Source organism: Macrobrachium nipponense, chromosome 2 (genome assembly GCF_015104395.2).
Source record: "Macrobrachium nipponense isolate FS-2020 chromosome 2, ASM1510439v2, whole genome shotgun sequence".
Classification (NCBI taxonomy): domain Eukaryota; kingdom Metazoa; phylum Arthropoda; class Malacostraca; order Decapoda; family Palaemonidae; genus Macrobrachium; species Macrobrachium nipponense.
Window position 1 is genome coordinate 158,406,313 of NC_087201.1, and position 24,219 is coordinate 158,430,531.

Below are 24,219 nucleotides of genomic sequence, written 5' to 3' on the forward strand. Positions count from 1 at the left end.
TTGTAGAGTTTAAGGGTTAATTTTTCATTATATATTTTGCAGAGTTTGAGAGTTAATTTCTCGTCATATATTTTGTAGAGTTTTTAGGGTTAATTTTTCATTATATTCTGTAGAGTTTGAGGGTTAACTTTTCATTATATATTTTGCAGAATTTCAGGTATCATTTTTCATTATATATTTTGCAGAATTTGAGGCTTGATTTTTCTTTATATATTTGTAGAATTTTAGGGTTAATTTTCATCATATATTCTGTAGAGTTTGAGGGTTGATTTTTCATAATATATTTTGCAGAATTTCAGGTATCATTTTTCATTCTATATTTTGCAGAATTTGAGGCTTGATTTTTCATTATATATTTGTAGAATTTTAGGGTTAACTTTCATCATATATTCTGTAATTTTGCAGAATTTTAAGTTTCATTTTTCATTATATATTTTGCAGAATTTGAGGGTTAACTTTTCATGAAATATCTTGCAAAATTGTCTCTCTTGTTAGGTGCCTGGGCTTATGTAGGTATACATATAGATGGTTAAGTGGCTAAAATGGTATCACTCCTATTATCTATTCTTTGCATTAAACTTTCTTGCGATGTTTAGGAACTATTTTTATTCAGGAATTAGAGATTTTCTCCCAAGAGTTGTTCAACAACTTGCACACACACACACACACACATACACACAATACTCTGTACATTGATTTGCTTGTGCTTGTATATTTGTTCAAGCGATTTGCTCGTTTCTGTGTCAGTAGCTCCAATCAGATTAGTTTACGATTCACGCCAGAGAGAGAGAGAGAGAGAGAGAGAGAGAGAGATTCCTTGGGCTTTACAAAAGTTACTTGAAAATTTGTCTTCGATAAACAGTGAGTGTTGATTACGCCGTTAATTCAGGTTTAGGCTCGTCATTCATTGTATATAATTGAATGATGACCGTTCGAAGGCCCTCTCTTGGTCCACGTGGCGTGCCCCTGTCAGACCATGCCACGCCTACCATACCCTATTGTTTTCGTCGCCCGTTATTCGGGGTTTTCAACCCCCACCCCCCTCCCTCCCTCCCTTCTAGCAACCCCTCCGTGGTCAAACATGTGCCCTATAGTACCCACACAGTCAAGTCTGAATTTGATGGACAGACGTCGACGTCGAGCAGCAGCGGATCTTGTCGTTGTCGACGCGACGTTGTCGTTCCTCGTCCCTCCAAGTCCAGCAGACTCTCCTCGAGTTCTCACCTCCTCCTCCTCCCCCTCCTCCTCCTCAGTCGACTCATCGGTTGTTGTGTTCAGCAGCAGCACAGCTTTCAGGCTGCTCTGCTCAGCTCAGGCAAGAAGAGGAGAGACTAGACTCACTCGTCGAGCTCAGTCAGTCAGTGTGGTTCACGACAGAGCAAAGAGTAGGTGTGTCGCTGTGTCGGTCCCGGGTCTGGCGTGAGTCGCTTCTGTTTTGGGTCTGTGGTAGATTTTTGTTGAACTTTGCATCTCTCTCGTTTGGTTTGGAGGTAACGTAAATCGAAGTGTGAGAGGTTGTTAATTTGTGCGTCTGTTTACATCTATTTATATAGAAATAAACACAGACTTTGTCTGTTTTGAAAAGGACATTAAAAAAAATGTTTTGTGGAAACATCATACGCTGGAAATACGGTCGGTATAGAACGAAAATATGAAGATAGGAAAGTACGGTCGTGTATGTTTACAATACTAAGCAACGTATATATCTAAGTGTACTTACAACGATGTGTTCGAGTGATCCCCAGAAATGAGTCTGCAAGTGTTGAAGTTATCGCAAGGACAGCAGTTGTTTCAGAGATACCAAAAAGTATTATTATTATTATTATTATTAGGCTATGTGTTCGGATGTTGACGTGGTTTCCGAAAGATGAATATTATTGCTGTGGTGTCCGGCGAAGATCTTGAGGTGATACCTTTCCCAATTTACCTCCACCGTCGTCATTATCATCATCCCAAGGGATCTAAATCTGGGAGCACAAATATGGAGATACGTTGAAGAGCGAAAATGGAACAAAGTTACTCACAACAGCAGCGGCACCAGTTGCGATACAAACGTCGCGATGAGGATTTTGGATGGGGGCCTGCCTGGTAAGAAAGATGATTGTCCCTGTTTTTAATTATTATATTATTTTATTCTGTGTTTAGGGAAATCAGATCCGGTACCAATAGGCCATTTACAAAGTAGGTATGGCACATGGCTGGCACAGGGATAGCTATAAGTTAGTACTATAGTTTCATGCATAGACTGACCTGTGGCAAGCACGAAGTCGTCCTACTTAATTTCATGAATAATTTAGAAATATTCTCTCTCTCTCTCTCTCTCTCTCTCTCTCTCTCTCTCTCTCTCTCTCTCTCTCTCTCTCTCTCTCTGTGGGGGAGAATCGAATTGAAGACCAAATTGCGAAACTATAGTCTCATCATTTTCAAATCGCACTCAAGTTTTGATGTTAAAATTTTTTTTTCAAAGTTTGAGTTACAGTTATTGGTTATCTTGAATAGAGCTGCAAGAATGTATATAATAAACTGTAAATTTCAGCCTACAGCGTTAATTACATAGGCTAGTGAAAATGAAACCTGTAGCTGTCAAATTAGGTAGGCCTAACACTATAGTTCGCGATTACACAATGAATCATTCATCAAATAGTGTGACATTCCTGTTGTCTAAATAAATTATGAATCATGGTTGACCTTTATGCCTAAATTTTTGTCTCATAGATATATAGTACTTGCTGCTATAAGTAAACAGATTGATTAGGGTTGCAGTGATTGTATAGACTTGAGAACTTTACTGTGGTGATCAAATGAAAAACTATCGTTTAGATTAATATTTTAATTATTTATCGAACAAAAATAACCCCAGACATTGATAGTATGAAGCTAAAATTGGCAAATATCCTTGTTGTAGCGTGTCAGTCTTATTTATGGAAGGATAGGCGATGCAAGAAAAGATAGTCTGGGCTGAGGATGGTGAATGCAAAAGTCTAAGGGTAATGCACGTCATAGTTCGCGAGTGGGCTGCAAACCTGACGAGTTTGTGTTGATTAAATGTTTGTTTTCAGCTAAAGATTACTAATTAATATGCACGGTTTTGCGTTCATTAGATGCAGCACATGTGTGATATGCCATTTTTGAAAAGTTGCACTTTGAAACAGGTTCTTTTTACGATACTGAATAATGACAATAAAGTAGTGATGCACAGATGATTAAATGATTTATGTTGTTGGTTAATGAAGTGGTATATTTTCAATGACTTTATGGTAATAAATGTCTTTGTAGAGTGGAACGTATATTGAATAATACGAATAAAAAAAAAGTTGCGGCTTGAAACGTACGTAAGTTGAAATGTAAACAAACTACATGGAAGACAACGATACTGAACGCAGTTTGGTCAATTTCATAATGAATGTAGGGATATTGAACGACGACCCAGTCCTGGAAACTCCTAGGGGAATTTATTGCGTTCGGTTCATTCGTTCAGTTTTAACCCCGGCCTCTGCTGCCTTCCAGCATAGACATCATTGTAGACAGTTCTCTTTACCTTTTGTTTGTTTATTTGTTTATTGCATTTGTCTATCCTGTGTTTCTCGCGAGGTTAATGAATGAAGTATTGGCGAATGGAAAGGCTGAAAGACCCGTTAATGGGGTTAGTGGGTAAATACGGATGCTACTTATATGTTATAACCTGTTTATTACTTATACTTTTCTCCACATATTTTCCCAAACACAATCTTGAGGTGGCTTAAAGTTTTTTTTTTTTTTTTTTTTTTTGTAAATGATTATGGTTACTATAACCGTCTCCCGGGACAAAAAGTCTTTTATATTCGTGTTACGAATGTTTCGAGTCGATTGTAGTAAGTATTTTGTAATGTTTTAAATTTCTAAAGAAATTTAGTATTTCATGTCTTTGTGATTTCGCTCGGGAAAGTCTGATGTGTGTAGATCCGCTAGACATTAGATCTAGCTGATTTTCATGTGTCTCTGTGAGCTGTAACCTCAGCTGATTCAGTAGTAATTAACTCATTGCTGCCCTGCCAGAGATCAGAAGCAAGTAATCAGATGATGGTGCAATGCGGATACGTGGTCTCTTGGCTTTATAAATTCAGCGATGCCAAATTTATCTTTCACTTTATAGCGCTGAGTAACAAAAGTATAAGAGGATTTAGCTTTAAAGTTACTTTAGTTTATATAAGTTGCAAGAATCCGACTGATGTCAACTTTGCCATCTTGATAGCAAACAGAATAGTTAGGTCATAGATTGCTATCTTGAACAGTCAACCTTATATTCCTTTTGGGGCCCCAGAAGAATAAAGATGCAGTCTTCAGTAATGTGAACAAATAAATGAATTTTTTTAAATCAAATGAACAAACTGACCGTCCGAGAGAATTCCAACAATCTCACTTTTTTTTTTTTTTACAAAGTCAAGTCACAAACACCACCGAATGAGGTTTGTTTGTTTATTTTTCTTAATCCACAGAATTAACTTTTTAACAATCAAATGAACAAACAGTCCATTAGAAAAATTATTAAACGAACAGGCTTGAAAAGAGGCAAGTCAAAACAACACCGAAAATGTTTAGATTTTTTTATTTATTTATTCTCGGAATTAACTTTCAAACAACCAAATGAACAAACAGTCCGTTCGAAAATACGATTAAACGAACAGGCCTCAACAGAGGCAGGTCACACAAACAAACAGAAAATGAGTTTTTTAATTTTTTTTTTTTTCTTTTTTTTTTCCGGAGCAGACGACGAAGGTCTGTTATGATGCTGTTCAGGGCTCCGTCGTCGAGGAAGTTTTTGATGATTCGGGGGAACGTAGTATCTGTTGTTGATATCGAACCTGCCTGGGTTTATTGCTTTGATCCTTTTCGGTATCTGTTGATCTTGGTGCCTTGGGTGAAATGTGAACTTTTGCCTCTCTCTCTCTCTCTCTCACTCTCTCTCTCTCTGTCTCTCTCTCTCTCTAGTTTAATCCAAGATACGTATGTGGAATGGTGAATTGAGTTTCGATTTATTTTTAGTTCTCTCTCTCGTTCGTTCGTTTAACCCAAGATACGTATTGTGGAATGGTGCATTGAGGTTTGATTTATTTTTAGTTTCTCTCTCTCTCTCTCTCTCTCTCTCTCTCTCTCTCTCTCTCTCTCTCTATGATGGTGCATTTGGGTTCGATCAAACGTTTTTTTTTTGTCTTGTTGCAGTTACTGAGGCCTTTTCAGAGACTGGACAAGGCTGCATTGTCATTATTTTCTTTATTTTAACGAATAATTGTCGTCATACATGCATGTGGAATGCTGTATTTATAAATAAATAGTTATACAAACGCATAGTTCATTGTCAAGTTCTTTAACAAGCAAGGAAACCTGTATATGAGGACTTGGGTCTTTGAAAGCAAAAGAGTTCTTTGATAGCCTTTTGTTTTAGGGTCCGTTACAATGAGTCCTTTTTCCCATTTATTTTGAAGTCTGCCATTTCCTTTCTCGCGCTCCTTTGCAATATTGAACGGCCTTTTATTGAGATACCTAGATATTTTTACCCTCGATTTTTACCGGATACAAAAACGCGGTCTGTATTGTCAATTTATGTAATTATGTTTTGAGAAAATTTTTTATATGTGGTTTACCATTCTGGATGTATTACTACCGGTTCAGTTGATTTGGTTGCTATTGAAATTACCGTTGTTTTGTGAAAAGGTCTTGGAATAGAAGGTGGTATGCATTGGCAATTCCCGTGATTCCTTGCTTCCGAGATCCATGTTCCAGTGATTCCGTAGGGGGTTAGTGTCATCAGTGGACCTCATGCGGTGCACTGTAGGCATTACTTAAGGTTCTTTGCAGCGTTCCTTCGTCCCCTAGCTACAACCACTTTCGTTGTATTATACCCCCTTTCATATTCTTTCTTCATCTTACTTTCCACCCTCTTCTAACACTAGTTGCAACTGCATTGAGGTTTTCCTCCTGTTACACCTTTCAAACCGTTTACTGTCGATTTCCATTTAAGCTCTGAACGACCTCATAGGTCCCAGTGCTTGGCCTTTGGCCTAAATTCTGTAATCAACTCAACCATGTTCCAGTGAAGATGATGACTCGTTCTTGTTAATGGACTGTCTGTCTGTCTGTCAAAATGACCTTTGAGTTAGTGCCAATCCCAGCAACAAGCAACTCAGTTCAAAAGCAAGTTTATAATAACAGGATTAACATCAACATACGATCCCAGTAATAAGCAGATAAAAATTCCGTTACCCTAAAAGGAATTGAACTAAAAATACCCAGTCAGGAGGAACAAACGTCGAGTTTGAAGGGAATTGCATTTAAGAATTCCACATTCAAAAGAAAATCGTCACAGGCCTGTTTCAATATTTGTTTTTGTATTTTTTTCTATTATTAGTAATGTCATATTTATTTTTGTATATTTTTTCTATTATTAATAACGTCTTTGGCATAGTATCTTGTTGATATAATAATTGGGTCAACCTTTCAGTAAGAATTAGAGATTCCTGGCAGCAAGAGATAGTGCACTATTCTTAATAATAGTAGAATAATATTTTAATTTATCTTTATCGTTGTTGCTGCCATTATGGTAGTTTTCTCTACTGAGAACACTTTAAGAAAAATATGCATTTGTATCTAATCTTGCTCTACATTTCAAAGTTAGTAACCAATGTAAGTTTATATGCCTTTATCTAGTGTTCAAGTTAAATTAGCGTTCCTATTCAGTAAAAGGTAGCAATATACACAGAAATTAAATATGAGCTTCATTTCCCATTGTTTAGTCTTAGACATATAATTCACAACAATTCATTCGCGATTCCTCTTCATAAGGAACACCTATCTTTAGGTTTCACTCTTCAGGGCGAGTTTTAACCAGTGTATTCATTGAGAAAGGTGTATATTGTTTTGTAAAATATACCTGATTTAGCCTCTTTTTATTTATATAGTTTAGAAGGGGATTGTGATGATATCATGTTGACTTTAGTATATATCTGTTTCTTCATTTACGTTACCTGTGTTTGAGATGGTTGAACCCCTCGACGTTACCGAACCTGCTTTGGTTCGAGTGAAAAGATATGTGGTACGAGAAAGAGAGAGAGAGAGAGAGAGAGAGAGAGAGAGAGAGAGAGAGAGAGAGAGAGAGAGATAAGATTTTTATATGTGGATGATTTTCTCATTAAGAAATACCTCATAGTTTTGGGTCATCTCTTGGGTAAAAACGATGCGAAGAACTTTTCAAGACAAGTTTTTGTAAGGGACGGTGATGCTATCAAAGATGATTCCTCTCAAATAATGTGGAGAACTCGACTCTCTCTCTCTCTCTCTCTCTTCTCTCTCTCTCTCTCTCTCTCTCTCTCTCTCTCTCTCTCTTTAAAGGCCGTATTTCATGTTTCCATCCTAACACATTCATGTTCCAAATGGGTATGTCTGTGAAATGTTTTCACGTTTGGATTTTTTTTTTTCATGAGAACACACTTACTGTTTTTCTGTTAATTTTTACGATGATGTCCTTTGGTTTTAGTTTTTAATAATATCAGTATTTTTCACAACAAAAACGCATTGTATTTTATTGGTTATGGCACGTCAGAAAAATAATATACTGGTGTATATAAAACATAGGTATATGAGAAAACTACCCTGTATTTACGAAAGTACTCGTGAAGGCTTGTTACAATTTTTCATCATGCTTCAACTCATCAGTTGGTTAGCTGAATCCAGAGGTCCACCCCAGGCCTCTCAATCCCTTAACCACACTCTAGACCTCTTTTGAGCAAGGGTCCGTGCTGCCATAAGGGCGGTTTAATCTAAAGTAGGTAACTAACCAATGTAACATATGAATTGAGTTAATTCTCCATTTTAGCAGGCTAAGAGTTTCCAGCCGTGAATGAATGTCTTTGAAGAATCTCTGGGTAAATCATGCTTTCATTTGTTTCATTTCCTCAGGGACAAACTTCGGAGAGAGAGAGAGAGAGAGAGAGAGAGAGAGAGAGGGAGAGAGAGAGAGAGAATTTGTATGGCATTGACCAAACTCTTTGAAATGGTTTGTGAAATGATCAAAATATATAGGTTTCCTGAAGTTATACATCACCTTTTTATCAATAGAATCTGCAAACTTACAAAAAGAAAGTCGAGTCGACTTTGTTTGTTAAAGATTCCATCCAGACTTCTATTCAGGAAAGTTTTGTAAACACTATTGAGGTTTTTGGTAAACTTTCTAATAGAAAAGTTTTTCATCTCTTTAAGGATATTTTGGTCAGCTTTTTATAAGGAAAGTATTATAGTAATTGATAGTTTTCTGTAAGGAAAAGTTGTCCGAGCATTGTTTAAAAAAGAATGAAAGCTTTGCAAAGTTTATTAACTTTCTTATAAGAAAATTTAGGCGATAGATATTTGATGAACTTTGTTGGGAAAGTTTGGTAAACTTTTGCTGTATTTTTGGTGTAACTTCTGATGGGAATATAACTTCGTGTAGGAACATTGTTGAGGTTCCTTTTAAAAAAAATTAAAAAAAAATAAAAAAAATTCAGCAGTGTTTTGAAAATGTTTAATCAGAAAATTGCTGTAAGTTTGTCCTGAGAATTTGTGAACTGTTCTGGTTTGGAAATTTTGAAAGCGTTTTGATTGGATATTGTGGCAAGGTTAATTTTTGTTGATTGACCTACATTCCTGTGTATTTGTATTACCATTTTTATACAGTAAAAAAACGTTTACTTTTTTTTATTGATAATCTTCATAATTACCACTTTAACTATAATAATTTCTATCTAATCCTACAAATCACTTTCACAGTCTAGTCCTTAAGTTTTTTTTTTTTCAGTGTACTCTTTTGTAAAAAGTTTGGTAATTTTAGTTTAGTTTAGCGTAATTGTAACAAATCATTTTTAGGTGTTTTTATGTGGTCTATATATGTGTCCAAAAAAGATGCATCCTGTTTTCTCTCTCTCTCTCTCTCTCTCTCTCGAGACCTTGTGGTCTGGTCTGATTAAAACTCGAACATTCCCCAGTCGACATTCATAAAACAATTCCTCCTACAAGACGCCTCCTCGCCCTTCCATCAAACAAGTGACATCAGAACAGTGTGCGAATTCCTGGCCCAATGAGAAGCGGTGATTATTTTCTTAATTTTCTTTAAAACTCTTTGTGGCAGTCACGTGACGCGCCAAGAGCAATTGCCAATTCGCTTGGTCGACGAGCTGAAGCCAATAAATGGGAGATGTTTATTTGCAGATGGGGACAGATTCCCGACTCTCGTTTGTTTGTCTGAGCGTGTCCGTCGCTTATATACAAAGGACGTGAGATAAAGATTTATGGGCTGGATTGACAGGGGACGGACGAAGACAGAATTATCTTTCCTCAGACGTACGATGCATCTCTTCTGGATTCGCTTTGCCGACCCGGCCCCCCCCCCCCCCTCTCCCCCCCCTCTCTCTCTCTCTCTCTCTCCTCTCCACAAAACTTCAGTATTCGCTGCTTTCTCTCTCTCACCAATATTCGTTGCTCTCTCTCTCTTCTCTCTCTCTCTCTCTCTCTCTCTCTCTCTCTCTCTCAGTGGGTATGTTTTTATTGATGATTCAGCTCCTCTCCTCACACAGAAACAGCTGAAGCCCGGATGTATAAACGAAATCTGACGTAAAAATGTAGGCCTTTGTTGATTTGAATCGTGTGAGTCACGGTATTTAATCTGTTGTTAATGGGAAGTTTTCTTCCGCTTCTTCTTTTATTATGGTGTCGTCTTCCTGGTATCTCTTAGTGAAGGCTTCTACTTTTAGATAAAGATTTTTTGTAAATAATATCGTATTGATTCGTTCGTTACGGTTTTGCGCTTGAGTCTTCAATATGATATTTTTAATATCGAGTCATTGTTTGGTTTTGAGGAACAAAATATTCACTTATTATGACATGAGTGGATGCTTTTAGCATATGAAAGGTCATGCTAGGAAAATATTCTTAATATTAAATAGATCTATAAAGATTTCACCTCGTTATTGTTATTTATGTGTTCAAATTACAGACCACAGGATCCTGGCTGTATGAATTCCCGAGATTTAATCATGACATTCTGGGGCAAAAAAAAAAAAAAAAACTTCAGAAATGTCTATCTAAAGTGTCTCTTAATATTTACAAAAGAATTCACGGGGCTTCTGGGCGCTTAACTTTCGTATGGTTTAAAACAGAAAATTCCATTTATTATTCTTCAAACTGTAAGGATGTCGTGAGAGTTGCGTGAAAGTATGGTTAACCTAGAGGAATTACTCCCAGATTATCGCTTTCTCTTTATTGGTAGGCTTGTTGTGGGGTTAATTGGGCTATTATTCTCTTACATGCAGTCGTCATTCTCTCTCTCTCTCTCTCTCTCTCTCTCTCTCTCTCTCTCTCTCTCTCTGGTTAAAATTATTCCCCAAAACATTTAAGCAAATGCTTTAACTGAAGGGAATACTTTTGGTGTTTTCGCTTCAATATTAGGCCACTGAATCTTCTCTCTCTCTCTCTAAAAAACCAAGGACTGATAATGACAATCATTATTCATTTTATATTCGGTATATACCTTTTTCCGAGCACCAGCCTTTTGCATTTTGGCCTGAAAGTGTTCTTGACAGGCCAACTTCAAAGGTGGGACCTCAGGTTTCAAGTACAGTCTTTCATCTTTGATGCAAGGATTTTTGTACGTGAACTTTGATGTGGACTTCCGAGTTTTCAATGTAATTTTTTGCCTTTACTGTTTCGTCCTGTGGTTTATATGTACACTCTGTTTCTTCGTAAGAATTCGAGTAAGTTATTCCTTAGATTTGACAGTTGCCCTTACAAGTATATTGTCACAGTGTTTGGTACAAAGGAAGCAGTGGTAAAGCAGGCCTTAGACGACAAATTCTTGTTCACAAAGGTAGTCAAGATTCATGCTGTCGTACACTTACTGTCGGTTGCTGAGAAGGGAATATAACTTCGTGTAGGAACATTGTTGAGGTTCCTTGAAAAAAGATGAGAGAGAGAGAGAGAGAGAGAGAGAGAGAGAGAGAGAGAGAGAGAGAGAGAGAGATGGCATACTACGTAGCATTACATACCATCAAAGTTATTAATGTCTTGCATAAAAACAAGCAAGAACTTTAGCTCATGCCATCTGTTGTCAACACTGCAGCACGGGACTTGGACGTATTTAGCCAAAAGGGGGAGAAAGTCTTTTAAAAACTGAAGCATAGAAAATTAGTGTGAATCTGCGTCGTTGCTGGAACCGCTCTTCACAATTTTCTCGGTTTTTCTTTATTGTCTTTATTTTTCGTGAGCGTGGCACGAACCCATGTCAATAACGAGTGTAAACGCGCCTTTAAGCAGTAGACCGAGTAATTGTTAAAATGGACCACATTTAAGGCCTTATTTTTTTTTCTCTCTCTCTCTCCGCCGGTTACCTGGTCAACTCACGAATTCCCGCAGCTTAACGAGGTAACAAATCATTGTCAGACCTAATTTTGCGGTGTTTTAAAGGAATTTCTGTGCCTCGCAGTAGAGGCGCTGAACTCTGTAGCGCATAAGATCACAGACTGGACGAATTAGAAAACGGAATGTGTACTTCATTTAGATGCTGTGGCGTAATACGTTATGGCTACTTTTTCAACATTTCAGTTGATATTCACATCGTACGAGTATGCATTCCCACACACATGCACGCACACCTGCCTTATATTCTTTCATGCAAACTCCCTCAAGATTGCCCAGTTCCGTAGCTCGGAGGAAAATCGTCAAAAAAAAAAAAAAAACACGCACCAAACCACCCATTCACCCACCGGACCCAGACCATACTTCTCTTCGACCGTCCATCCATCCGCCGCTTGAGTGTGTGAGTGTGCGTGTGTGTGTGTGTGTGTGTGTGTCCATTCGCACCGTGGAACTATCATTTGGACGCCTCAAGGCTAACACCAGATGCTCCCCTGACCGACCACACCAAGCGCGACAGACAGACATCAGAATTCTTCTTCATCCTTCCTCCCTTGGGCGGTTGTGGCCCGATATAAGTGTAGGGAAGTACTTACTTGCTCGTACGGATCATTCATTCTCTGCCCTTGTAAATCTGGTAGGGGTTTGGTTGGGGGGGGGGGGGGGGGGGTGGCGGCTTTACAAGCTGTGTACCGTAGGTGGTATTCCTTGAGGCTCTCTGCAGCACCGTTCCTTTGGTTCCTAGCTGCAACCCCTGTCATTCCTTACAGTTCACCGTCACCTAACAATTGTTGCATAGTGCAACTGCAAAGGTTTTCCTCCTATTGCGCCTTTAAGATCTTTTTCAATCAATTTCCCTTTCAGCGCTGAATGACGTCGTAGATCCCAGCGCTTGCCCTGTGGCTTAAATTCCAGTTTCCATTCTATTCTGTTCTGCGCTTGTAACGACTCGATCAAGGCATTGTCACCTATTATTTATTTTTATTTTTTATTTTATTTTACATTTTTTGGAATTAATCTCTTGCTTCCAACGGCCATCTCGGTCCTCCATAGAATGTAGCCGGGGAAAGTGGATGGGGGAACAGGTAATTGTTGGTACCTGTATTCCTTCACCTTTTCCCATAGCACCGTACTACCTGCATCTCGAGTTTGACGTGTAATTATTCTTTCTCTTCTTTTCCCGTTTACAGGTTACAGGATGTTTGGAAATTCTATAGGACTGGTGCGCTAATATTCCTGTGACATTTTGGTATAATTGCAGCTGTCTAAAGTGAAGACTTATATAATAATAATAACAATATATAATAATACAAAATTTACTGCAATAAAATTCGGTAGTAAAAATAACATTAATTCAAATCAATTTTTATCGTGAAATTACGAGAAAATTGCCTTGAAATTATATTATTTTTAGTGTTGAATTTATTATTATTATTATTATTATTATTATTATTATTATTATTATTATTATTATTATTATTATTACAAGTCTTCACTAATGACCTTGACTTCGTAATGACGTGCTCGGTATGATGACCCATGGAACGAATATGGCTCTCGGAATCTGAGAAAGTGGCCCACCTATCATTTTGGACACCCATATAAGGGTGCGTAGGTTCCAGAAGTCAAGAGTTAACGAATTATTACTTCGTCCCTGGCCCTACGGACTGAGGAGGTGGTGGAGGCCGAAAGGACCTTGGAAACAAAAAACCTCAGGTCCCAGGAAAGATCCTGAAGAACACCATCTTCAAGTCTACGGCGTTTTGGAGGCTGTAGCATGTAATATTGTTATGAAACGCGGTTATGTTTCAGCCACCAACCCCAACCGCCCCCCCCCCCTTTTTTTCAGTCTTTTTGCGGAACCCCGCGGAGTAGTACGTAATCTGGTCATTGGAGGTTGTAAAAAGGGGTTATAGTGTTTCGGGCACCGCGTTGGTTGTATTGAGGTTTGAAGTGGTGGGAGAACCCCAGACAGTTGGCGTCTAGTGCTAATTAATTCTGTAGAGGACACTTGGACCAGCGGAGGCTCGGTTTCTGGAACTTTGTACTGGTCCTCTCTCTCTCTCTCTCTCTCTCTCTCTCTCTCTCTCTCTCTCTCTCTGCATTGTATGCGTTAGTACTCGAGTGATGTCTTTTTTTTGAGAGGCAATGCTTAAAAACTGATAGAGCGAAGCGAGAGTGAACGAGGAAGGAATGAAAAACTTTAATTCGGCGAGAGAGAGAGAGAGAGAGAGAGAGAGAGAGAGAGAGAGAGAGAGAGAGAGAGAGAGAATATGTGTTTCCCCCCTTCATATGGCCAGTCTTGACTTAATATATGATAGAATGATTCTGGAAAACGATGATAAGTTTGGCACTTGAAGAAAAGGATTGAAATTTGTTACGGTAAAATGTGATTTATAATTGGCAGCTCGTAAGAATGATTGAATTTTACGGTTCTTGCAAGACGCTCTTTAGAGATATTAATTCGTGAAATCATGTAGTAAGCCTTTTATTCTTCTTCTTCTTCTTCTTCTTCTTCCTTCTTCTTCTTCTTCTTCTTCTTCTTCTTCTTCTTCTTAATTATTATTTTTATTATTATTATTATTCTTATGTAATTATTTTTTATTATTATTATTTTATTATTTTATTATTATTCTTGGTTTTAATTAAAATATTCATTGTTTAACAGTAATCTAAGTTAGAAATTTTATGAAAGAGTCTAATTTTATTTACATTATTTTTTTTTATTTTTTAAATACAGATTATTTTTTAGCTTTTACTTTTAATAGTTGATAAAAATACAGAACATTGGTGATCTGAGATCGTAAGTATATTTATGCGACATACCTTAAGTCACGCTATCAACAGATTTAACGTCATTCTACAGAGAGAGAGAGAGAGCAAATGGAATTTATCATTGATTCATATCCATGTAATTGATAAGTGTTCGTTTCCCATTTACTACGGAAACTTACGGAAACAAATAGGTACTTACTGTGTTTCTTGGTCACGAAGGGGTGCCGACAGGACACTTTCTCAAGAATAGTGAGCCTAAATCACTGATTTGAAACATCTTTTATTTCTTAGGGAATAGGCCAAAACAGGGTATTTGGCAGTGAGATGTTACACAATGCCACATTTTCTCACGAAATGTGGCATGAGAAAATTCGCTTAGCGTAGCAGGTTCAACTCAGGAAAGTCATAGTACCACTGCTGCTGATTTCAGCAAAATCGTAGTACTACTGCTGTTGATTTCAGCAGAATCTTAGTACTACTGCTTTTGATTTCAGCAGAATCTTAGTACTACTGCTGTTGATTTCAGCAGAATCTTAGGACTACTGCTTTTGATTTCAGCAGAATCTTAGTACTACTGCTGTTGATTTCAGCAGAATCTTAGTACTACTGCTGTTGATTTCAGCAGAATCTTAGGACTACTGCTTTTGATTTCAGCAAAATGTTAGTACTGCTGCTTTTGATTTCAGCAAAATCGTTAGAACTATGCTGTTGATCTCAGGCAGAAAATCTTAGGACTACTGCTTTTGTTGTTTCAGCAGAATCTTAGGACTACTGCTTTTGATTTCAGCAGAATCTTAGGACTACTGCTGTTGATTTCAGCAAAATCTTAGGACTACTGCTGTTGATTTCAGCAAAATCTTAGGACTACTGCTGTTGATTTCAGCAGAATGTTAGTACTGCTGCTTTTGATTTCAGCAAAATCTTAGGACTACTGCTGTTGATTTCAGCAAAATCATAATACTACTGCGCTGCTTTTTTTTTTTTTTTCAAGATTTCTTAGTACTAAAACTGCTGTGATTTTCAAGCAAAAATAACGTAAGTAACTGCGCTGATTTCAGCAAAATGTATACTTACTGCTGCTTGATTTCAGCAAAATCGTAGTTCTACTGGAGCTGACTTTCCAGCAAATCGTAGTACTACTTGCAAAGCTGATTTTTCGAACAAAATCGTTTAGTACTAACTGCTGCGATTTCAGGAAAAATGTTATATAACTGCGGCTGATTTCAGCAAAATCTTAGTACTACTGCTGCTGATTTCAGCAAAATCTTAGTACTACTGCTGCTGATTTCAGCAAAATCGTAGTACTACTGCTGCTGATTTCAAGCAAAATCGTAGTATACTGCGTGATTTCAGCAAAATAGTACTGCTGCTGATTTCAAACAAAATCTTAGTACTACTGGTGTTGATTTCAACAAAATCTTAGTACTACTGGTGTTGATTTCAACAAAATCTTAGTACTACTGGTGTTGATTTCAACAAAATCTTAGTACTACTGGTGTTGATTTCAACAAAATCTTAGTACTACTGGTGTTGATTTCAACAAAATCTTAGTACTACTGGTGTTGATTTCAACAAAATCTTAGTACTACTGCAGCTGATTTCAGCAAAATCTTAGTACTACTGCTGCTGATTTCAGCAAAATCTTAGTACTACTGCAGCTGATTTCAGCAAAATCGTAGTACTACTGCTGCTGATTTCAGCAAAATCGTAGTACTACTGCTGCTGATTTCAGCATAAACCTGCACAAGTCCTGGTACGAAGTTATGCAGACATAATCACTCAAACGTTCTGCTTATATTTCTTCAAATGTTTATTGACACCTCGCAAAGACTGCATATCGTTTTACATAATAAAAAAATCATTTTACATCATAAACGTCTACCGCAGCGCGACTGGGGGAGGGGGGGGGGGTGGGGGGGGGGGAGGAGGGGGGGGGGGGGGGGGGGGGGGGGGGGGGGGGGGGGGGGGGGGGGGGGGGCGGCCTGTGAGTGTGACTCACCCGCCGAAGCCTGTGGTCATGTGGTCATTTCCTTCCACCGTCTGACTTGTCAGCGAAGTCTCCAGCCTTTGTGAGGCGTCCGCCTTTTCGGTCCAGGAAGACGTGTGCCGGGGGCGGTCCTGCCCCTTATGAGGAAGGCTGCAGTTTGGTTCACCTGTGCGATTCCTTTGCTTGTTTTCCACCGCATGACTCGGCAAATTCTGGTGGACTCTGTGGGCATGAAGGCTCATGGGTTAGGATGCCCCAGTTAAAATTTAACTCGCTCACGAACATTTCTGACGATGGAATGAGATGCACTGCAAGATTACGAGCACTCTCTCTCTCTCTCTCTCTCTGAAAAAATATAATTCCTCATGTTTTTACCAGGTGACCTTGGCATCCCAGTTCTAGCAAGTACAAAAATACAACAGTACGTTGATTTATGGGAAATATTCTTAGTATCGGTTACAAGTAACATCTAGAGTAAAGTAATATCGATCTAGTATTTGACTGTGATACCTCTTTGAGTTATTAGTAACCTTTAAAATATCTTTTTCGTATTGTTAATAACATTTATAACGAAAATTCGTTATAAGCCCCTCGGAAATTACCGTTTTATGTTTTGATTGGCTGATTTCAAATCCGGTGAAAGTACCTGCTTCAAGATCACGTAAGAGAAGAGGAACAGGAAATAAGCTTCTATATATGGCCCGAGATACTTAGAAGATAAGGAAAGGGGGGAGGAGGAGGAGGAGGAGGAGGAGGAGTCGGTAGCCCTTCTCTCTTGACAATGACGAAGTGATACCCATATGCCCTCATCATTGCCCGCGAAATGGGTACAGTCCCTCCTCTTCAACCTCGTCCTTCTCCAACCACCCTTTCAATTTTATAGGTCTATAAGTCTAGGCTTGTTCTAGGCGTTGTTCACTCCCCAACCGCCCTTTCAACTTTATAGGTTTATGTGTCTAGGCAAATATATTCATAAGAACTGTTAGTTCCATTGTTTAATTACTTTGAATTCTATTCAGTGAACGAGGTACTTGATTCACCGCATGTTAATAGAATCATGATCGTTCTCGGTGGTAATCTTTGTATCAGCTCTTCCAGGAATTCATTAAAAAAAGAAAGAAAAAACTCTAAAATGTCATCTCTTCGAATTGCGAGGAGGAAATGATACATAGCCCGGCTTCCAGATACGCCCACTCAACCTTGAGTTGTCCCTGGGTAATCTTCTTGCCATCACGGCCACGGCAGCAGGCACGCACGGCGGAAAAAAATGGAACATTCTGTTTTTGTTTTATTTAAATCATAGTAGCAAATCTATACTAGTGTGGTTTGGTTTGGTCTTCATTTGGCTATGTCAGAATGCTCGTGCATTTTGCACGTGGGTTCAAATGACTTGCGAATATATTCTGCTAATATTTTAGGCATAAATAGTATTTATTTCAAATAGTGGCCAAGGTAATCTCAATTTTTCTATTAGGCCATAAAAAAACAATAATTTGAAAGGTGGTTGAAAGGTGGCTGGGTAATCCGTCATGGGAAGTCCTTAAGGGAAAAGTGCAGTTCATTTTATATATATATATATATATATATATATATATATATATATATATATCACTGGTAAAGAATATGAAGGGTACTTCTTTTCTTGCAGCAGTGTCCAAATAAAAGTTATATTATTATCAGTCCAAGGACTTCATTCCTGTTGATGATGAATCTTGGCTAGCAAGTCTTCAGTCTCATTTATCCGTTTCTGCACACACAGAGGTCCAGTGGTTGACACACCTAGTATTTTACGTGATCAGAGCGTCATCGGTAATTGTGGCCATAGCCTGTCATGATAGACGCCATGGTACTAGTAAAGCATGCAGTCAGCATGTAGCCTATGGCCGTGCCCACACATATGTATGTGACTTAAGAGTTCGAAAATAAATAAATTTAAAGGAACTGCCTATTGGGTTTCCCGAGAAAAAAAATCCGTAAAGCAAACTCATTCTCACATCCATCTTTCACTGACGTTCAAGACATTTCATGCCATCGAGAACGCAGAAGGTTGTACAACCTCCTGGCATACTTCTTGTTGGCCATGTGTAACGTTATGGATGGGACCTGTGTCTTGGGTAGAGTCTCCACGGACAGTGTTTGTTGTACTTGCCTGACGTTCGATGTCTGTTATACCCCACTACCTGTGTGTAGGCTTATTTCCTGTTTGGTTCCACGCACCGAGCATATCTGTCAAAATTTATGTAGGCCTATCATCTGCCGTGGACTCTGCACCGTTGATGTAGCTATGTAACTGTCTCTTATATTCATGTACTCGTAGGTATGAGTGTCTTAATACAACAGTCAATCATGTTCTTTTTGTATTATCATCTGTTATTACAGGTATGATTTAGTTAATCGTTCGGTTCGTCTTTGTTGCATTTTGTTGGAGACGTATGTCTAGGCCTAATGTGATTTTTTCATGCCTAATAATTGATAATAATGATTATTATAATAATGCTTCTGATGATGATCTGTATCTGTGTAAACAGTTAGGATTTCAAAGTCCTTTCACTAAACCATCATAGTTTACGTCTCCAGTTTCATAATGAAATGACGACATCTTCAGTAATGCGTCATTATTTCGAACCCCTGACGTCTTTGGAACTTGGAATGACGTTCCGCATGTTATTTATGGATAAGAAAAGCAAGTCATTACGCCAGGAATGTCGTCAGACGTGGGTCTTGATAAGTGTACCATCCATTTTAAAAGTCACATGGCACAAATTAGTCAGTAAGAGTTAGTCTCGGTTGGGAACCGGTAATATGTCGGCGCTTATGACTTTCCCTTCTCACGGGCAACTCGCGCAGAAAGTTGCCAACTAGTAAATACTGTGTGTCATCTTATAACGATAACCTCACGTGATATGTTTACCTTTGTGTCACTTAACATGCTGTAATAGATGTTTGCAGATGAAAGTGGTCGCGTTTAATAACCTTATGCAGGAAAAGCTGTACGATAGGATCTTGTACGGAAGCCGAAGGCATATATGTAGGCAAGTTATTATCGCGAGTCTCGTGCCTACTGGCAAGGGAGTGAAGTGAGGGCAACCCACTCGATCCCTCGTAGGGGGATCCGTAGGGGGAAAAAATCGGAAGGGTAGGGGAGAGATGCACACATGTCTGCTATATTTGTTTGTTGTTACGGCCTGTGTTTTCGAAAGTTCGGGATATTTTACGGATTAGGACAGCTTGTGGTTTTCAGTATTATGGATTGGTGGCAATGGTTAACGTTTTGAAGATGATTTTTGAGTGTCATTTCACTTACAGCCTATATCTCGTGGATCTCTCGTTGTGTTAGTTTTCATGTCTTTTAGTTTTCATGTCTTTTTTTTTTCTTTCTTTTATAATGAAGACTATTCCAATATATGAGCTCGTGTGGGTATTTATTGTACCTGACGAATGTAATTCAAGTCTATAATTATACCACGTTAAGCTCTCTCGACTAGAGATATGCAGCTGTAGTCGGAAAAGTGTTAATCTTTTTGTAATCATTTTTATGATAAAAGTGCAGGAAAGGTCTCACACACACACACGCGCGCGCGCATATATATATGTATATAATATATATTATATATATATATATATATATATATATATATATATATATATATAAATATATAAAACAGAAGTACAATTTAACCTAGTCAGACCCAAAACCCCAAACGAACAGTTTACAAATATTTGGTACATAGTTTTATCCCTGACTTCTAATGTTAAAGAGAGAGAGAGAGAGAGATGATTTGGTGCATAGTATCGTCCCTGACTTCTAACGTTAGAGAGAGAGAGAGAGAGAGAGAGAGAGAGAGAGAGAGAGAGAGAGAGAGAGAGAGGAAGTATCTGCAAGACATAAAATTGAACGGACAGTTACGTCGCTATGACTCTTGGTATGAAATGAAAAAGGATAAACAAAAGACTAAAAATACTATAGTACTACCATCCTCGCCTACGGATTCACCCCAGCAGCCCTTTGTTATAGAGCAGAGCACCTTCATAAGTTTCTCCTCCTCAACCCCTTCCACTAAAGTTTAGGGAGTTAAACGGACCTTAAAAACAACGGTCCATTTATTTATTTCTCGGAGACTTCAGACGATAGGCCATACTGCTTTTTTTTTTATTCTTCTTTTTATCCTCAACAGATGCTCATTTTTTTCCCCTTCGTAGTTTTTCTTTTGTGATCTGCTACGGTGGCGCCATCTTGATCTTAACTATACCAAGGTCCAAAGAGAAGGGAACTATATTTCACTGGATTTCCAGTTTCTTTAATTAAAGAAAGGTTATAGATTAAGATTCTGTTCTTCATTACATTTTCTCTTAGAATATTTATTGGTATAATACTCATTCTGGTATTTCCTAATTATGGTTGCGAGCAACTATTGCTAGACTCATGTTCGATATTCGAGAAGTGAACCGAATTCAAACTTTTAGTTTTGTGTATAATGTCCAAATTTTATTATTTCCGTACTATTTCTCCATGAAGCTAAAGCTATTGTACATATGCACTGATTTTGTGTTTAGTGTTAAAAGATCACATTTCATCTGAGGATTAGTAAATGTCAGAAAAAAACTATTTGGTAACTGAGTTAATAACTATGTATATTACGTAAATCAAATGAAAATTGATATATTTTAGTACATATATTGATATATTGATATATTTCACGTTTAAGAAAATTGCAAGTCATTGTAAATAATGAAATTTACACAGCTTTGCGAAGAAACTTAGAATTCTTTAAATAATGTAGCTACTAATGGTAATAACATGCATACATACATACGTACATGTAAGCGATCTACGCGTGCGCAGTAGAGGTCGCACGTGACATGTGTTTTGCATTTAGAAATCTAACCTCCCCTCCCCCCACCAACCGTCTCCCTTCCCATATTCAGCACCTCCCCCTACCCCACCCCTTCCCCTCCACCCCGACGGTTTCCCTCCTCCTCCCTCCACCACCCAACCCCCACTTTAGTAAGGTAATCAGCGTTCTGTCACTCCTTCACTAATCTCTTTACGTTAGTCATTTGTATCTTAGGGAGGTATTTGTCAGACGGAAGCCACTGGTTCAAGCCACACGCCCCTGGGAGCTATAGGTATGCCTTGCTGTCGGGATTATGATACTCATACATATCTATGCCAACAAGTAAATGTATATTAATGCGTATTGATGTATGCATAGTCTACAAAGATATTTGGTTATGATGTCAGTAGTGACCTTTGTAGAATGGTTCTATATATATATATATATATATATATATATATATATATATATATATATATATATATATGACTGGTAAAAGTGTTCTGTAACAACAGAATTCCATCTAATAAAAGGAGCCCATAAAAACACCAAAATGTAGAGAGAAAGTACTATATTTCAGAGACTGCTGTCTCTCTCTTCAGGTATATGAATGAGAAAAGTTTACAGAAAAGGTGGTATTTATACCAAGAGATTCGTCCACAAGTAAGCCAATTTAGGTCACCCCCGCTGATAATCTTCCTTTAATCTTCTTAAGCGTTGGTTGAATGAACACTGCGTCGACGATGTCTGATGTCAATTCCCTTTTGAGATGTTCATTACCTGCTTCTCTTTTATTAAGGCCGATTCCATCATTTGACTCTTGTACCGGCAGTTGCTGCTATAAATTGCACGTGACATATTCCAGTTTATTCTATGGTTATGTTCATTTATATATTGAAAATAGCCGAGTTCTGTTGTCCATACCTAACTGACCCTTTTGTGTTGTATTAATCTCTGGGGAAGTGATTTACCTGTAAATCCGATGTAAGATTGGTCACAGTCCTGGCATGGGATCTCATATACCCCAGAGTCTTTGGGCGATGTCTTTTGTTGGACGTTAATCAGGGATTTGGCTAAGGTATTTGGGTAGGTAAATGCAAAAGGGTTGGATTTCCAAGGGTGTGAGTTACTCTCTTAATCGTGTCCAGGTGGGGAATTTTTTATTTTATTGTTGGGTGTGTCTCTGGTCTTGTCTTTAGGGGGTCGGTAGAAAATTACGTTTGCTTTTTGAATTGCTTTCTCAATTATATGGTCAGGATACTTTAAAGATGAAAGTTGCTTACTTGTGGACGAATCTCTTGGTATAAATACCACCTTTTCTGTAAACTTTTCTCATTCATATACCTGAAGAGAGAGACAGCAGTCTCTGAAATATAGTACTTTTCGCTCTACATTTTGGTGTTTTTATGGGCTCCTTTTATTAGATATATATATATATATATATATATATATATATATATATATATATATATATATATATATATATATATACCACTTTTGTTAGCCGAATCGATAACATCACTGAAGTCCTGATTTCTTCTCTGCCGGCTGGGCGGTGGTTCGAACCCACGAGAGGACGAAATTATTATTAGTAAACATTCCCCTTTGGTTTACATATACGAAAATTTATTATTTCCGAGGTAGATATTAAAGAACATTTGTAGCTCGAATAATTTGTATGAATCACGGTGATGTGATATTATTCGTATGTATATAAATATATACATATATACGTATGAATAAGTATCCCATCACCGTGATTCATGCAAATTATATTGATTTACATTTATTGTGCCATTGTCGAATTAGAGAGAAAAAGGAGATTTTAAAAATAAGATAGGAGGTATAATGCATATTAGATATGAATAAATGAATATACCCATATACGCACGTGTAAATAACTTGTATATATAATGTCTGTGTACGTGTGTATAACTGTTGTGTCGTTGTCGAGTGAAAGGAAAAAAATTGGCCACAGAGAGGAATAGTAAGATACGAGAGAAAATTATGTATATTAGATATGTAATAAGAAATTAGATATGAATAAAAAAAAACCTAAAAACGAGACAAGCTGAGAATAACACAAGTCAACGAACGGTAATATCGATATTATGGTGGCATTAACGCCTCGTAAACTTGAAAAATACTATCTTTAGTGACTTCTAAATCGCAGTAGAGTCTGTAGTTTATAGGAGAAGGCCAAAAGAAGTCCTAGCTGGGAAGACGAAACCCACAGATAGCCAATTTACGTTTTAAAGTTGATCGTTCTGTTGTACTGTCGATCCTCGGCCTAAAGGCCCCTCCCCCACATACACTGAACGCAAAAACACTGTGTATGGGCTTGTCTGAATGCAAAAGTGGGCGGAGCTTCGTGTCTGAACGATCTCAGCGGGAATCTATCACGGCCAAGTTGCTGGCTTGCGACTCAAGTCTATCATACATAGATCGTTCAATGTATGGGTTTGTCTGCCGATATAACGCTATCGCGCGCGTCTCTTCTACGTAGAGATGATGCCATGTCTTCTCGAGACAAGATCTTTGTTCAGACTGAAATCGGTGCGGAGATCGTTCATACTGTCTGAATAGTGTGTGTGTGGGTCGATAATGACAATCGTTCAGACAGTCGTTCAGTGTATGGAGGCCTTAAAGAAAAGGGTTCTCGCAGGAATTGTTTAGCCAGGGGCTATTTCTCCGTGAGCCATCAGTGCACCTCGTGCGGTGCACTGTAGGCCGTACTTCAGATTCTTTCCAGCGCTCCTTCGGGCCCTAGCTCCTCTACCCCTTTCACCCCTTTTACTGTACATCCGTTCATATTCTGTTTCTCTTATCTTACTTTCCACCCTCTCTTCACAATTGATTCATAGTGCAACTGCTGTGAGGTTTTCCTCCTGTTGCACCTTTCAAACCTGACGGTTTCGGTTTCAGCACTGAATGACCTCGTAGGTCTCAGTGCTTGGCATTTGGCCTGAATTCTATATTTTATTCTATTCCGGCGAGGTCAGAGAACCAAATGCTCCTGCAGGTGTGGTCATGGTACCCAGCACTTGGCTTGGCCAGGATTGATAGAGTACAGGTGATGATAGAGTACAGGGTTATAGACCGGCCCATCCTTACTGCGCATATTTGTGACGTCATTGGTAGGTGGCCATAAAAGAAAACAAATAATTTAAGGGTCACTATGGGGAATTGTTTGCCCACACCCATTCT

At 38.2% G+C, this 24,219-nt stretch overlaps 1 protein-coding gene across 2 annotated transcripts in view; it reads left to right on the forward strand.

Annotated features, from left to right (window-relative positions):
* Window positions 1–1,334: 1,334 nt before the first annotated feature.
* The window catches only part of LOC135221065 (uncharacterized), an 89,922-nt gene continuing 67,037 nt past the window's right edge, over window positions 1,335–24,219 (forward strand). Inside the window, exon 1 of one of the 2 annotated variants that reach the window (XM_064258827.1) lies at window positions 1,335–2,088. In XM_064258827.1, coding sequence (XP_064114897.1) covers window positions 2,006–2,088 — 83 coding nt within the window. In that variant the 5' untranslated portion in view covers window positions 1,335–2,005. The remainder of the gene's footprint in view (window positions 2,089–24,219) is intronic. The other variant, XM_064258828.1, reaches the window with a different exon arrangement.